General features: G+C 52.5%; 3 protein-coding genes across 3 annotated transcripts, besides 4 other annotated features; all 3 read left to right on the top strand.

Annotated features, from left to right (window-relative positions):
• Positions 1 to 59: 59 nt before the first annotated feature.
• On the top strand, positions 60 to 2,269 carry EKO05_0004809 (uncharacterized protein; the record flags this gene model as incomplete). Its single annotated transcript, XM_038939154.1, has 7 exons — positions 60 to 287; positions 332 to 410; positions 462 to 580; positions 627 to 1,238; positions 1,289 to 1,441; positions 1,543 to 1,856; positions 1,909 to 2,269. The coding sequence occupies 7 exons, from the start codon at positions 60 to 62 to the stop codon at positions 2,267 to 2,269; spliced, it is 1,866 nt and encodes a 621-aa protein (XP_038799357.1).
• A 2,993-nt stretch (positions 2,270 to 5,262) lies between these two features.
• On the top strand, positions 5,263 to 6,980 carry EKO05_0004808 (uncharacterized protein; the record flags this gene model as incomplete). Its single annotated transcript, XM_038939570.1, has 3 exons — positions 5,263 to 5,924; positions 5,975 to 6,597; positions 6,646 to 6,980. The coding sequence occupies 3 exons, from the start codon at positions 5,263 to 5,265 to the stop codon at positions 6,978 to 6,980; spliced, it is 1,620 nt and encodes a 539-aa protein (XP_038799356.1).
• Positions 6,981 to 7,941: 961 nt separating this feature from the next.
• Positions 7,942 to 8,003: a tandem repeat.
• A 439-nt stretch (positions 8,004 to 8,442) lies between these two features.
• Positions 8,443 to 8,468: a tandem repeat.
• A 3,498-nt stretch (positions 8,469 to 11,966) lies between these two features.
• Positions 11,967 to 12,172: a tandem repeat.
• A 136-nt stretch (positions 12,173 to 12,308) lies between these two features.
• Positions 12,309 to 12,361: a tandem repeat.
• Positions 12,362 to 13,012: 651 nt separating this feature from the next.
• EKO05_0004807 (uncharacterized protein) lies at positions 13,013 to 13,492 on the top strand (the record flags this gene model as incomplete). The annotated part of the gene is made up of 1 exon (XM_059636467.1): positions 13,013 to 13,492. The coding sequence occupies one exon, from the start codon at positions 13,013 to 13,015 to the stop codon at positions 13,490 to 13,492; it is 480 nt and encodes a 159-aa protein (XP_059492450.1).
• Positions 13,493 to 14,739: the final 1,247 nt, after the last annotated feature.

Raw genomic sequence — 14,739 nt, 5'->3', positions numbered from 1 at the left:
CCAGGACGCTTCCACGTCTCGACTTCTGATCACTGCTCTTTCGACATCACTTGCACAAGATGGCAGTACCAGTTGCGGATGCACCTCAAGTCAGCACCTCAGCAAGACTGGACGAATTGCTAAAACGCGCGCGATCCGTCAAGCCAAGTACTACAATCGAGCCTTCTCTTCAGGTTTCAGAGCTAGTGCCTGACAATGGACCTCTTTTCAGCGACATCAATGGCGAAAAAGATGTACTCTCAACCGCAGTTGAGAGTGCGGCAAAGAGGATTTTCTACGCAAACATAGTAAGTTACGTTTAAATACCAAAGTTTTCTGCTGATCTTATTAGGGACTGACAAGCATTGACGAGCCAGCTTTCATAACCGTATGGAACCTGCTCGATATCTTGCAGTACTGTGGTGACAGAGGTATGCATTCATTTCAAACAGGCCGTCATGGATTGGATCTAACAGGTTCAGATATATGCTCAGCACAATTGGTACTTCTGCTCATTGAAGAGCTACTGGATAGCCAGTCATTGGCACAATGTCGGACTGTTTTCAGTTTTCTCGAATCTCGGAGAGAGGCAATTATTGCAGTACGTCCACTTCAAAATTGAAGTCATCCTGCTGATTGCTTGCTAGATCAGCTCGCAGAATAAATCTCTGGTCATACTGAGGCTTTGCAATGAGCTGCTCCGTCGATTGTCTCGTGCAGAAGACCCTGTCTTTTGTGGACGTGTCTACATCTTCATGTTCCAGAGCTTCCCACTCGGTGACAAGAGCTCAGTCAATCTTCGCGGGAACTTCCATGTGGAGAATGTGACAACCTTCGAAGAACCTTTGAATGGATCAGGTGCAGAAGAAGACTCTATGCAAGTCGATGATGACGAAACTACGCCCACGATCAAGACAACAGCGGAGTCAGAAGATTCGCCAACGACACCCTCGGGTTTCCGTAAGGGCAACGAGATCCCGCCCAAGACGCTGGACATCGACACACTCTATCCTGTCTTTTGGTCGTTACAGCACTCGTTCTCAAATCCTCCCCGTTTATTCGAGGAGAATAACTTCAAAGAGTTCCGAAGCAGTCTGGAGGCGACGCTTGCGAAATTCAAGGAGGTACCGAAGGTGATACAAGCAGGGGACATTGGACGCAAGAAAGGGCCAAAGCCTTCATCGGACGATAGCTATGACGCGTTTGCGAACACGTTCAACCCAAAGTACCTTACAAGCCGTGATTTGTTCAAGCTCGAGGTATGCATGTAGCACCCCTCTAATCATATGCTGTGACTGACGACTATCAGTTAAGCGACCTCGCTTTCCAGCGCCACATCCTGGTTCAGGCTTTGATACTCGTTGATTTTCTTTTGACGTTAACCGAGAAGGCGAAGAGCAAGCCACTCTACCAGAATGCGCAGAAAGCGATGCAGTACCACTTCACAATGCGTGAGCAGGACGTAAGTGTCGGCCATTTTTTCTTCCGCTCATCTTGTTTCGCCACTGGCGACTGCGTCGGTCATGTCCAGTTTCCATCACCTTGTCTAACTTTGAAGCACAGACCGAGTGGGCATTGGGCATCAAGAACGCCATTGCAAATTACCTGCAGGAGGGTCCGGATGGCAAATTCTACTACCGCATGGTAGACACCGTGCTCTCCCGTGACAAGAACTGGGTAAGATGGAAGATGGAAAACTGCCAACCGTTCACTCGGAACCGAGTCGATATAGCAGAGGTCATATCATCCAAGTCCGATGCGGTGCGTGCGATCTCGAAGAAAAGGCCAAACGAGCCCACGGGCGTGTCCAGCTCTCTGAACTTCTTGTACAACACAGAAGCAGAGAAGGGACTATCGCAGCTGAGGCAGCATGATCGGTATGTCTTCCCCAAGAATACAGGTATTCCAATCTCTGCTGACACCTGTTAGATTCAATGCACCAAGCGCAGAGACGTATGCAAGGAAGGTCAAGATGGTCGACTTGGACTTAGAAATGGCTAACACAGATGCCGATAAACGTGAGGCAGAAGAGAAGAAGTCCAGCTACATCTGGAGGGGTCTCCGTACTGCTTCTCAGAAACAGTTGAGCTCGTTCGACAAGATCGACCACGGTAAAGGCCTGGAGGCTCTTCAGCCGGTCCCTCCTCAAACTGAGATTGCAGGCGACGACACTGCAGCCACGGCAGCGCAAGACAGGGGTACCGCTCCGCAAGAAGAAGAAGAGCATAGCGTCGAGGAGCTGCGGGCCGAGCAACGAAGTCAAGTGACCGCAGACACAGAGATGAAGTAGCTGACAGAGGCATTGTTGCCCGTACGAGGTTGACGTGTTGCCAGGGAGTCTGAACGTGCAATCTTCATGAACTCCGACCTTCTTTGACGATGTGCATTGTGAGGAGAAGCGTGGCGCCTGGCTCTCAGGGAAGATGGTGTAGACGAGGGTCTTACAAGGCACAGCCAGTCATGGTACATGTCTACGAGCCATCGCGCAGTATCGACAGGATCGTCAAAAGCCTGTGAAGCAGCCGCAGGACGGCGCCACAGTATCTACGAAGTACAGCGCCATGGTCTGCAGCTACAGAGATGAAGAAGACGACAGGCTAGACATTGTGTCATCCCCGGCACTGCAGAAATGAGCTGTACAGCGAACACAACAAGTGCCGTTACCAGCCAGGATGACAGCAGGCGAGTATGGGCCGTGTTGCAGTCATTGGCCGAAGCTTGAGTTCAGATGCTCCACGTAGGTGGGCGATGCTGCGGTTTCCCGAAATGAAGGGATCTTGTCTCACCTGTCACAACGTTCTCCATTGTGGACGGATGGCATTGTCATTGTCCCGGCACACCGCTGTCTGCAAAGTGTTGACTTGACAGAGCCGCGGCTCCACGCTGCTTCCAGGCGTTAGCATACGGCATTATCGATAGTCTTCAATGCAGCGGCAGAGAAAACAGCCGAACGATAGCGGTCTTGAGAGAGCATCTTCTGCCGACATCAACATGCTATCCATGTGTCAATCAGACCGCCACAGCAGTCTGCTGTCCACCAACGGCCCGCCAAAATGTCCGCGGCGGTTTCGCTTTGGATGCTGGCGGGCGGATGAAAGCGGGTTGTAAGATGACAGGAGCACAGCTTGGCGTGTGTTTTGAAAATGGACCGCGCCGCCGGTCTCGGCGCAGAATGCTGGAGATTGCGTACGCCAGCCAACATGTGGTTGCTGGTTTTCTTCTGCGTTACGAAACATGCCAAACGACCCAAACGCTGGTCGCCAGCTGTGTGCGTCACGTCACGGGTGTGCTCCCGCGTACAATGCAGGCCACCACCCGCTCTGGCAGTGAGGCCGCCGGTGCCGACGAAGAGCCCAATGAGCACGACGAACACACCGCACCCAGCATTCGGCTGTCACTGCCAGATGCACTGCACACCAGCCTGTTGCGCCGGGCTGGCCAGCTCATTCAGGCTCGGGTCATGACTTGGTTCGGCCTGCGCGCTGCTGATCCCCGCAGAAACTGGGCGGCCCACCTTCCTGTGCTTCAACTCCCCTGCAACGGGACTTCGAGACATTGTGGCAGCCTCGCGCAGCAAAACAGACTGGCGTCTGGATGCTTGAGCCCTTGTGCTCGCGTCCGCCCTGGGCACCCTGCTGCGAGTGCGTTGCGTCGATGGCGACCGCTGTCAGAGCCACCGACAGATGGCCGGCGTGGCACCATGCCGCAGCAGGCCTCGAGAAAACACGATCCCAGTGCGGCCCGACGCTTTTCGCCGTTGGATCCTCCAGCCAGATCGTTCACTGCACTCTGCACGCGCTACACATTGCAGCCGGCGTGCTAGGCGCTCGACCACGGCCAGCTACTCGTGACTACACAATGTCCGCTACGACTGATTGCGCAGGTGTGTAGCCAGAGTGGCACCGATCTGGTCTACTGCTGTTTGCTGGCCGCGAGGGCATCCACCCAGTGAATCTCATGCGTCACAAGGCGCAATCGGCGGCTCGAGGAACAAGGCTGATGCAGCGCGTTCCTGACGCAATCTCGCGGACCACAGCCGTTATGAGACGGCTGCCAAAGCACGCTTTCAAAGCCACCAGCCGCACACCGGCCGCACACCAGCGCCCATGTGGAGCGCTGTGAAGGCGCTGGTTACTCGACAGTAGCATGGAGTGAGCACGTTGCACATGCGCGGCTAGCAATGCACCTGTCCGCAGTCCATCCTCACTCACCACCATCTCGCTCGCCCACCGCTCGGACTAAAGCAGCAGCAACAGAAGAGACCCCGCAAAGAAGCGTTGCCGAGCCCTGTAACCCTGTCGTACTGATCCCTGCTCGCTTTCGCTGTCTGTGTCCCTGGAGCTCCCGTTGTGCTTCAAGCCAATGGTGGTGCCCACATCCGCCTTACTCGACGCCACGGATTATCCCTTCTCGTCGGCGGTTTCTTTGCCAGGACCCTGGTCGCCTGCAAGCAGCCCTCCATGTTCACGCACCGCTCACGGTCCTCCTAGAGAGGGCCCCCTACTTCCCAGCGCACCTGATCCAGAGACCGTCGATTCGCCCGCTCCCGCTCCGTCTCTCCTTCACGTCCCGAGCTACCGTACCCTTGTGCCTTGGGGCTTTGGGTGAGGGTTCCTAGCCCTCGACGTTAGTCACGTCTCTTGTCGTGTAACGGGTTGCTTCTAGATCTCCTGAGGATATCATGTTCCCCTAAGAGTAAAGTCAGTCCATACATGGTCCAACCCCAGCCCTCACACTTCCTAAAAGCTCGATTTACCCGGATCATCTTCAGTCAAGTGCCGTCAAGCCTTGAATGATCAATCCCCCCTCCCCTGCTGCTTTCGCTCGAGTAGTCTCCGACGGATCCTAATCCTATTTACAAAGGGTTCCCCATCGCCGAATGCTTGCAGTCCATTCCAGCTAGCCAAGTGCTTATCAACACCCTCCTGCTTCATTATCGAGCATCCTTCTTCAGCTTTGATCCTTGTCAGATCAACCCACTGTACCCTTTCAGCCCCGCATCAGATCAGGATCGCGACCAGAGCCTGTCTACATCCCACTTTACTGAGCCATACATTTTGCAAGAGACACATACTTGTGGATTGTTACGGTACCCAAACTCCGCCATCATCTGTGACTTTCCAGACCCGCTGGCCAAGGCCTGAAATTCGACGGTGCAACCAGGTGGGTTCCAGTCTCCATGCAGCATCAGGCGCTGGTGATGATCTCCATGTACTAAACTGGCGCAGCTACACAATCAGCACTACTCTTGTTTCATAGACTCTCATACAGCGAAAAGCGCCAATGATTGACGGAAGCTTCCTCGTTCCCCTTTCTCCCCCTACTTCGCCACGCAATTCTGCGTACGGCACGACCGCTACCGAAACCGATTGGCAGTCTTCCAGCACAAGGACAGAGCACACTCCACCACACTCGGACTGCGACATGACCCTCCTCCAAGTCGAGGAGGCTAGCAACACATATGATCTCAAGCGACCATCAATCCGATCGCACAAGAGCTTCCCTTACCTCCTTGACAACAAGTCTCATCTCAGCAGCAATTCCAACTCACTCCCAACGGTGGACGAAATCGAACCGCACGACTTGCCTACTGTAACCTTTGGTGGCTCAGCTCCTACTAGTCCAATCTCTAGGTTGACACCACCTTCGACGCACGATGGAACCGTCGACGAGAAAGTCGAGGACGAGGACGATGATACCATCCTTGATGACAAGGATGAAGCTGCTGATAGCGACGCCAACGATGAGGAGAAGCCTATGACAGCTGCAGAAATCCGGGCAGCTAAGCGCAAGATGAAGAGGTTTAGGTTAACGCACAACCAAACCCGATTCCTTATGAGCGAATTTGCTCGTCAAGCCCACCCGGACGCCGCTCATAGAGAACGTCTGTCTCGCGAGATCCCGGGCCTCAGTCCTCGACAGGTGCAAGTGTGGTTCCAGAATCGGTAAGTAGAACGTCTGGGTGGTAGCAGTGGCGATGCTAACTGTCGTATAGACGAGCAAAGCTCAAGCGCCTCACCAGTGATGATCGCGAACGCATGATGAGGTCTCGGGCTCTTCCAGATGACTTCGACATGGCACAAGCACTCCATACTCCATTCGGTAACTCACACGGACTTGGAACACCACTCACCTCTCCAGCTGCGTTCGGACAGGGATTTTCTGAAGGTGCCATGATGCGACCCCTGAGCATTGACACGCTACGACGAGCAGCATTCGACCCTCACATGTCGCCCACGGGCATCAGCTCTGCCTTTGGCGGATTCACATTCACACCACCGCAGTCTGCGACCGACACACTCTCACCAATATCGGCTCACAAGTCACCGTTTGGTTTCCCTCCTGCACCGCTTGACACCAGTCAAAGGACCTCGAATCCGTTCTCTATCCCAGTCAGCACACCGGCATCGTATTCTTCCCAGCACAGGGCCCCGCGTCTTGCGTTACACGCCGACCATGTTACCAGAACTCGTGCTGAATCGCTGAACTCGCCACTTCGAACGAGCATGAGTTACAGCCACGATAGCGACGGAATCCAAGCATCGATGGATATTGATAGCCATTCTGATGCTTTACGACCTTTCTCGAGCTCAATGCCCTATGGCATTGGTTACTCATGTAAGTCTACCTCTCATGCAACGGTTACTTCCATACTAACTAGAACAGATGCCCCTGTACCAGGTTTTCAGGCCTCAAGTTCTAACAGGATGCGCTCCATCTCAAATGGTGTGCCCAGACGTATCGAGTTGAGCACTCACTACACTCCAGGCCGCAATGTATCAACTCCTCAGACCGCTCAGTTCCCATCATATTCTAGTGCACCGCTTGCCACACCACACTCCTATGGTATGCCCCAACTGAGTGCACCGCACCATCTATCTACCTTTTCCAACACGTATCTTCAAAATGATTCTGCGCACAACGATCACTACTCTGGGCTCAGCTCTTCTCTCCGGGACATGCTCGAACACTCCGACCACGGAAGTAATGGTCACTACTGATCAACGGCCTGTCTTATCCATTTGTTCATACCCGGCGTTAAATGCATCATGGGGCGTACAGATGGCGAAACTATCAACTGAGCGATTTAGGGCCGGGCGCTGCGCCTGATATCATGACTTTACGGCTATTCAGGCGATTCACTTGGCAACACTACCAACATTTTTGTAGGCACTGTCCGGCCTTTCACATTTTATTTCTTTCGATCAGCCTTGACTTGAACGGACTGCTCTGGTCTTTGGCGTTTCCAATGGTTTCGATCTTTCAGACATGTTCATCACTTTCCAACCAAAGCGAACGGCGCTTCATGTATACCCTTTCCTGTACGTATTTTGGTAGCCACGACCTCTTCGGTAAAACTTCGAAGAACATCACGGGCTTTTTCCTGTCTTCAAACCATGTACGCAACCCTACTCTTCCGACTGGCAGTTGTACTGTCATATCATGTGCGCCATTCCCAAACGCACCACACAACTCTCAAGATAGAAACTTGGTCATGACTACCGATCAATGCAAGACGCCTTACAGTACACCTTTGATACCACATCATGCATCTTTTCTCGTACGATGATCTTTCCTCGAACGATCGCCCATTGCCACTGTTCATCAGGAATGACGTTCCGGCCTCCTCGACATGGTCGGGGTGATGACAACGCGTACCTGCACTAATGGTCTCACCTTACTCGCGCCACTGTCTGTTCCTGGGATTAGCTTGGGGTCAGCCTGCAACAGTGCACGGGTGAAAGGCCATTGAGCAAGGAACACAGACCAGCAACACAACAGCCAGTCTAGAGAAAGAAGTCCAACTCTAGCTGCAGGCTGGGCGGACGAAGCACATGATCTTAGGCTCGTCACGGAAACCGCTGACGCTTTTGTGGTCTTGCTGGCCACCCGGAGCCGTCGACCGAGCCTGTGCTTGAGGGACGGCCGCTTGCTTGTCACGATAGTCGCACACGCTTCCGTGCAGCAGCAGCAGCAGCAGCAGCAGCAGCGTCAGCAGCAGCAGCAGCAGCGTCAGCAGCAGCGTCCAGTGGCTAAAACCTGCTAGTGAGTCAGCTGCCCATTGCCGGCTCGAGCTGTCGCTCACGTCCCGGCGATCCAACGGCGTGTGCCTGCACATCTTTGCCCGTTTTCGTGCTGTTTTCTTTCCTGCTTCCATTCACTAACCCCCACCTAGCCGCCTGTCGACCAACGACCTTGTAGCGTCCCTTGGGAATGCTAGACTAACGCAGCTACGATCCTGCCCATCACACCGTCACATCTGCAGCTTGGGAAGGCCCACGAAGCTGGAGGGGCGGGGGTCGAAGCATAAAAAAACTGGGGTTCGGCAATACGCAGCCACAAAGCCGCCATCAACAGATCACATGCCGACGTAGAATCTGTGTTGTGCAGGACTTGGTGGGGAAAGGGTCAGTTGGGTCATGGGCCAGGCCTGACGAGCACGGCACTGTGCAATGCGAGTGTAAAGCCAAGCAAAGCTAAGCAAAGCAGACGTGCACGATTGCCGCAATTATGGAAGAATGGGGAGGGAGCATGCGAGCTCCAATCATGCCGATGAGCTACTACGCCCAGCTTTGATTTACCCTGAGCCTAAGATCTGCTCTAGTAGCAGTAGTCTACATCTGGTGAGCATCCGCGGCTCCACCACCGACTTTGTTCGCCCTATGCCTCTAGGATCAGAGCCCTTGCGCAACCCATCCTCCCGTCAGCCAACGAAGACGTTGTGATAACTTTACTAGAGCGAAGACGTGCATTCGGTCGTTGGCCGTATCCGGGAGGGGGGGTCGCTCTGCGTCACAGATCCGCTGCTTCCCTGATCCATGGATGCCGTGCCCTCTCTTGCACATATGCATTTGCATGAGAGAAACGTGTGCTGTGGATGCGATGTGCCAGCATGCACGTTTCCTTCCCCGCAAAACGGAGAAAGAAGCAATCTGAAGCATCGGACGGACCCACGGATGGGCATCGGGGTAAGTGGAAACACATGACTCGGTGCCAGGGCCCACCTCATCCTTTGGTATTACCATCCAGACCCAAACAAGAAATCATGGCAATTTAGCCACTGGAAGACTCCAAGCTTCATGTTGCCCGTCGCGAAGCAGAGCGTCGAGACCGTGCTGGCATGGCCCTCGGTTCCTGGAGCTAGAAGCCCAGATTAAACAGGACCGCTGGGCCGCTCCGTCTGGGGTAAAGTGTGGAGAGGCGATGCTGCAGGTGTTTATTGAGATGAATGATCATGCGGAGGCGAAGAGGCTGACTGAATGGAAGGAACGGGTGGTCATGGAACCTATCGAGCCTTCTGCATGGAAAGATGCTCGCATGGCTGCTGTCAGACTGACCTGACAGCTGTACGATCTCGTGGTGTGCAGAGGCGCATCGATGCCGAATGAGCGACCTGTACGCTTGCCCCCTCTCGCAACCAGCTGGTGTAGAACAGCGGCGCGCGATTAGCGGCATGCCCGTCGCAGCTTACGGATCAGAGAGATGCGTAGAGGGGTGATGTGAGTTTCGATAGTTCGATGATGCGGAGCTTGATATGCTTGTGTGCGCTTGCCAGTGATTCCTCATGGATCTATCAGGACCAAAGTCACTAAAGACCATGTCCAATTGCTCCAGAGTCGCGCGCGTATGGCGGCGCAGCTCGTGCGTGCACGCTGCTGCTATGGTGTTCTCGCTCGTGTCAAGGCACGTACCGAGACTCCCTGCTCTTGCGGCTGGTAAGGCAACTGTACTCGCTTGATAGGAACGGGCCAAGGCTATCCTCATTCGAAAGCTTGAAATCGCCCGGTCGGGACGGGCTGTGTCGCGAATGTGACAGAGTCTGCATCAGTGTGCGTCATCTGTAGGTTCGCCATTGGCGCCCAAGGTGTGCAAGAAAGTGCGTGTGGAGTCGAAGGAAATGAGAAGCAACGAAGATCCAGGGTTCGAACGGTCAGCCTTGTGCAATCTCACACACGCGAGCTTGGTAGATGCGTGTTGGCGGAACGAAAGCAGATATCAGCCGGTCATCCTGCACCACCATCGTGAAGCTCCTTCAAGTCTTGTACAGCACAGATGTCCGGCAGGTCCCAGTGACCATACGCTTTCTGGCAGTCAGCTAACGTTGGCCGGCACGCTTTGCTTTTACGAATACGTGATTGGCAGACAGTTGTCGGCGGCCGGCAATTGTTGCTTTCCTGTTTGAGAACGGAGGGAATGCTGTTGGGTCGTCGCCTCCATTGGTGGAACCAGGGTACCCACGTGTAGGTACTCATGCCGTACACCGAGGTCGTGGCTCGTACTCTTCACATGTGAGTTGGGCTCCAGAGACAGGCAGGAAACGGCTGTGTCGTGGAGATGATGCGGGCTCGATGCATGTTAGGGGACGAGCCGAAGCGAGACCAGGAAGGAAGTCATGCATGGCGCAACACCTGCGGCATTCGGCACGCCTGCCACACTTCATCACCGGCAGCGCAAGCAAAGACAACGCACCACGCACCCTTTCGAAGCCGGGGTTGGCTTTCGATCGGCTCGTTTTGCTCCACCAAACCGGGCGGTCGGAGGATCAAGAGGGCTGCGGCGCTGCGCAAGGCGCCTCTAGCGCCCGACGATTTCGTGCGTTCGTGGAAGCTGTGCAGCTGCACGCTGTGCCCCAACACGACAGCGGAGGATTGTCGAGCGGCTGGCGCCACGAGCCTTACCTACTCGACTGCAGTGGTGCGTGCGTTCGTACGAGACGCGGAAGCTGCCGAAATTGTACTCTCGTACAAGGGCGGTGCCTGAACGGAGCAGAAACACGAGCGGCTTGCACTGAGCATCTGGTGATCGATCTGTACAATACAAGACGAAAACCCCGGCTGCGGCAAATCGTATTTCTACTCCGTTCAGACACCCCCTTGTACTGCGTAGGGCCACAGGAAGGATAGACGGCGTGACGGCCACGGCTAGAGATGGAATGAATCCATCCGGGTAGCCTAGGGGACTTCGGCAAGCTTCGTCTTCAGGGCCGACTTCCAGCTGCGACCGAAATGAGATTGCGCTCGTAGCGCCTGGCAGGCAACAGAAAGACCGATGCAGCCGGATCCGTCGCAGCGCTTGCGTTGGCCTCGAGGCTGGCGTTATCATGCTCCTACCAGATTCGAGCAGGAGGCCGTAGCTAGCGCGCGATGAGCGGTTCCTTCACGAAACCGTACTGCGGCGTGCACAGGGCAGTACGAGTTCGTGTTCCTGGCGACTCGCTGCATTGTCTGCGTGTGGGGTGCTTGCACCGCAGGCAAGCTTGGCCCGCCCGTCGGTCTTGGTCATGCTGTGTCTCCGGCAGATAACACTGCATGACCTGCTTACGCAGCGCCGTTGTTGTGCCACCCGCCCAGAGCTTAGTGAGTACGGAGTCCACACTTGATCAAGGGTACAACATGGGGTTGACATGGCTCCACGCTTAGTTCACAAGCCGGTCGAAAGAGCTGCCACTAGTGTCATCATGCTATACTCCGCCTCCCAAAGTGGAGAATTCGCGCCCAGTAAGGGAAAAGGCCTAGTAGGAGTGGTGAGCCTTGATGAGCTGGATTTTGGGTCATGTAATCAGGGTAACGATTACTGATTCTAGTATACCCTGGTTGCAAAGGCTCCCGCAGCTACGGCAGTCAGTCGCGAATGTTTCAATTCAGCACACTGAATTTCGAGCACGGAGTACCAATGCCCCGTTTGATACAAAGAAGCTCGTTTTTCTCAAGTAAACACCTATTGTGTATGAGAGCGTCTTTACGTCCATCTTTCATACATGACTATCATGCTTTCCGTCTACGATGTTCACGCCTTGATTTAGTTACCTTGACTTGTACAGAACAACCGTACTCGCCACCTACAAGGTTCACAACCTGGTTTCACTTGACCGTGATTTGTAAAGAACAGTAGTGCTTACCATTTACAACCTTTATGACAGAATTCACTTGGCCTTGAATGACAGAGAACAAGTATACTTGCCATCTACAACCTCTATAACTTCTACTTCTATAACTTCTATAACTTCTATACTTCTATAACTTCTATACTTCTACAACTTCTATACTTCTATAACTTCTATAATTTCTATAACATCTATAACATCTACAAAATCTACAAATCTATAACATCTATAACATCTATAACATCTATAACATCTATAACATCTATAACATCTATAACATCTATAACATCTATAACATCTATAACATCTCCCATCTAATTTGCTGATTCCTGTCCTACGAAGACAATAGTCTTCAGCACATGACTCTGTTTCATCAAGGTATTCACACAAGAGATTCCGCCGTATACAAGAACGCTCTGCTATTTCAACAAACAAACATGAATGCAAAGAAAAGGAAGAAAAAGAAAAAAAAAAATTTTTAAAAAAAGAGAGAAAAAATCGCATTTCTCCCTGTCCTACACTGACGATCCACCGCTCAACCCACCTCCCCACAACCACGCCCTTCAAGCTAAGGGAACAAAACACCTTGCTTCCACGCCTGTCTTGCACTGACACGGCCCGTGTTTCGCTGTAGGCAGTGCCGAGCACTCCTTCCCTAGGAGCTGGGGGGTAAGCGCCTCGCTACCCAGAAACCCAGAATTGGGACCTGTGACCATGTCCAGAAGCGAGACGTGCAATGCCTGACCGTCCATTGTCACGCTCGGCAGTGGTTGGATGGACGTACAGAGTGTGAAATCTTTCCTGGGGACGGTGGGTGCTGATGCTGCTTTGGCGGTTGGGGTAGATTCCATCTGGCTTCTTCGGATTGTGTGTTTGCAATGCTCGTCGATGTTGACTACTGGAGGTCTTTCTTTGGTCTTGTCTGTTTCCTTCACTGTCACAGAAGGTACTCTTGTCCAGAGCCTACTTTGACGGGCTGGGTGAAAGGATTGTCCTTGGACAGAGCCGTGACGTCCACAGCGAGGCCTGTGTGATGACTGGCAGTAGACGGTGCCATGTACGGACTGTCTTGTTCTGTTTGGTGTAGTCGTCTCGCTTGTTGTGGAGTAGGCTTTGTAATGTTTTGCCGTGCGAGGGATTGATAAGGTAATGGAGTGTCTAGACTTGCTCTGCGTCAAATCAGAGTTGTCTGGACAAGAGCTGTTAAGACAGTCTTTAGAAGACCTGTTAAGACAGTCTTTAGAAGACCTGTTAAGACAGTCTTTAGAAGACCTGTTAAGACAGTCTTTAGAAGACCTGTCGAGCTTAGATGGATTTGTTCTTTTCAAGTTGCTTAGTGACTGCTATTATGAGTCTGTTGGTGAGACAGAATGTCTCCGCCCTCCAGAACATGCGCTGATATTCTGCCTTGTCCCAAGTCCATTTCGAAGCTTACCATATCTTCCACACTGCGCAGCCTCTTGTTTTTGTCTTGTTTTTATCTTGTTTTCGTCTTGTTTCGTCTTGTTTCGTCTTGTTTTCGTCTTGTTTTTGTCTTGTTTTCGTCTTGTTTTCGTCTTGTTTTTGTCTTGTTTTCGTCACCGGTGTAGACACAGCCCTTCCAGCTCCAAGAGTGAGCGCCATTCATGACCAAAACAACAAAGCGTGACTCCTGGCTATTATACAAGTGGAGGTGGCTGTTCAATCGAATCTGACGGATGTGGATTGTTGAGTTAGGGCCTGTGATGGATCGTCGAGTTAGGGCTGTGATGGATCGTCGAGCCAGGGCCTGTAATAGATTGTCGAGCCAAGGCCTGTAGTAGATTGTCGAGCCAGGCCTGTAATAGATTGTCGAGTTAGGGCCTGTGATGGATCGTCAAGTTAAGGCCTGTAACAGATTGTCGAGCCAAGGCCTGTGATGGATCGTCAAGTAAGGGCCTGTAATAGATTGTCGAGTTAGGGTCTGTGATGGATCGTCAAGTTAGGGCCTGTGATGGATCGTCGAGTTAGGGCTGTAATAGATTGTCGAGCCAAGACCTATAATAGATTGTTGAGCCAAGGCCTGTAATAGATTGTTAAGTTAGGACCTGTAATGGATTGTCGAGTCAGGGCTTGTAGTGGGATGGTCGAAGCTGATGGATAAGTGTTGGCCTGAAACTTTTTAGACTGCACGAGTAGGTCTTTCAGATGGAAGGTACGTTTAACTATTCAGGAATGTTTTGGACTAAATAAGTAATTTTTTCAGATATAAAGTACCTTTGTCCGTTAGGCAATGTTTTAGACTAAACAAGTATTTTTTTCAGACATTAAGTACCTTTAACCGTCAGGCAATGTTTGAGACTAAACAAAAAGATCTTTCAGATATAAGTACTTTTACATGTTAAGGAACGTTTTGGACTAACCAAGTAGTTCTTTTGGATGTAAAATACTTCTACTATAGGGTACTTCTAAGAGGGTACTTCTAATAAGAGCACTTCTAATAAGAGTACCTCTAATGTAGAGTAGTCTTTCATGACTATGATCGAGGACTCATCGCAGGGCGCTGTGTTGAGGATGAGTGGAGGAGTGGATGAGGGAGGATGAGTTCAACTAGGCAACCACGAGCAGAGTACCTTAGGCCGAGCTTCCAAGAGTCAGACGCTGAGACGAAGCGTACAAGTGTTGTCATGCTCAACAGACGGTCTTGACTCACAGTGGGCATCTGTGCGCCTTCCAGAAACGTTGGAGTGTTTCCAGACTCGGTCAGCCGGGTCGCGCTACCGAGTCAAGGCAAGGTGACGCTGATTGGCTGGGAAGGGGGAAGCTCGACAGCAGGGCGTCATGGTGCATGCAGTCGCACACCTACGTCAACTACTTGACAAGGTGATTTGAGTGCAGCCACGAATGATTGGAGAGCA

Source organism: Ascochyta rabiei, chromosome 7 (assembly GCF_004011695.2).
Source record: "Ascochyta rabiei chromosome 7, complete sequence".
Taxonomy (NCBI): domain Eukaryota; kingdom Fungi; phylum Ascomycota; class Dothideomycetes; order Pleosporales; family Didymellaceae; genus Ascochyta; species Ascochyta rabiei.
This window is presented reverse-complemented; position numbering and strand designations above follow the sequence as displayed.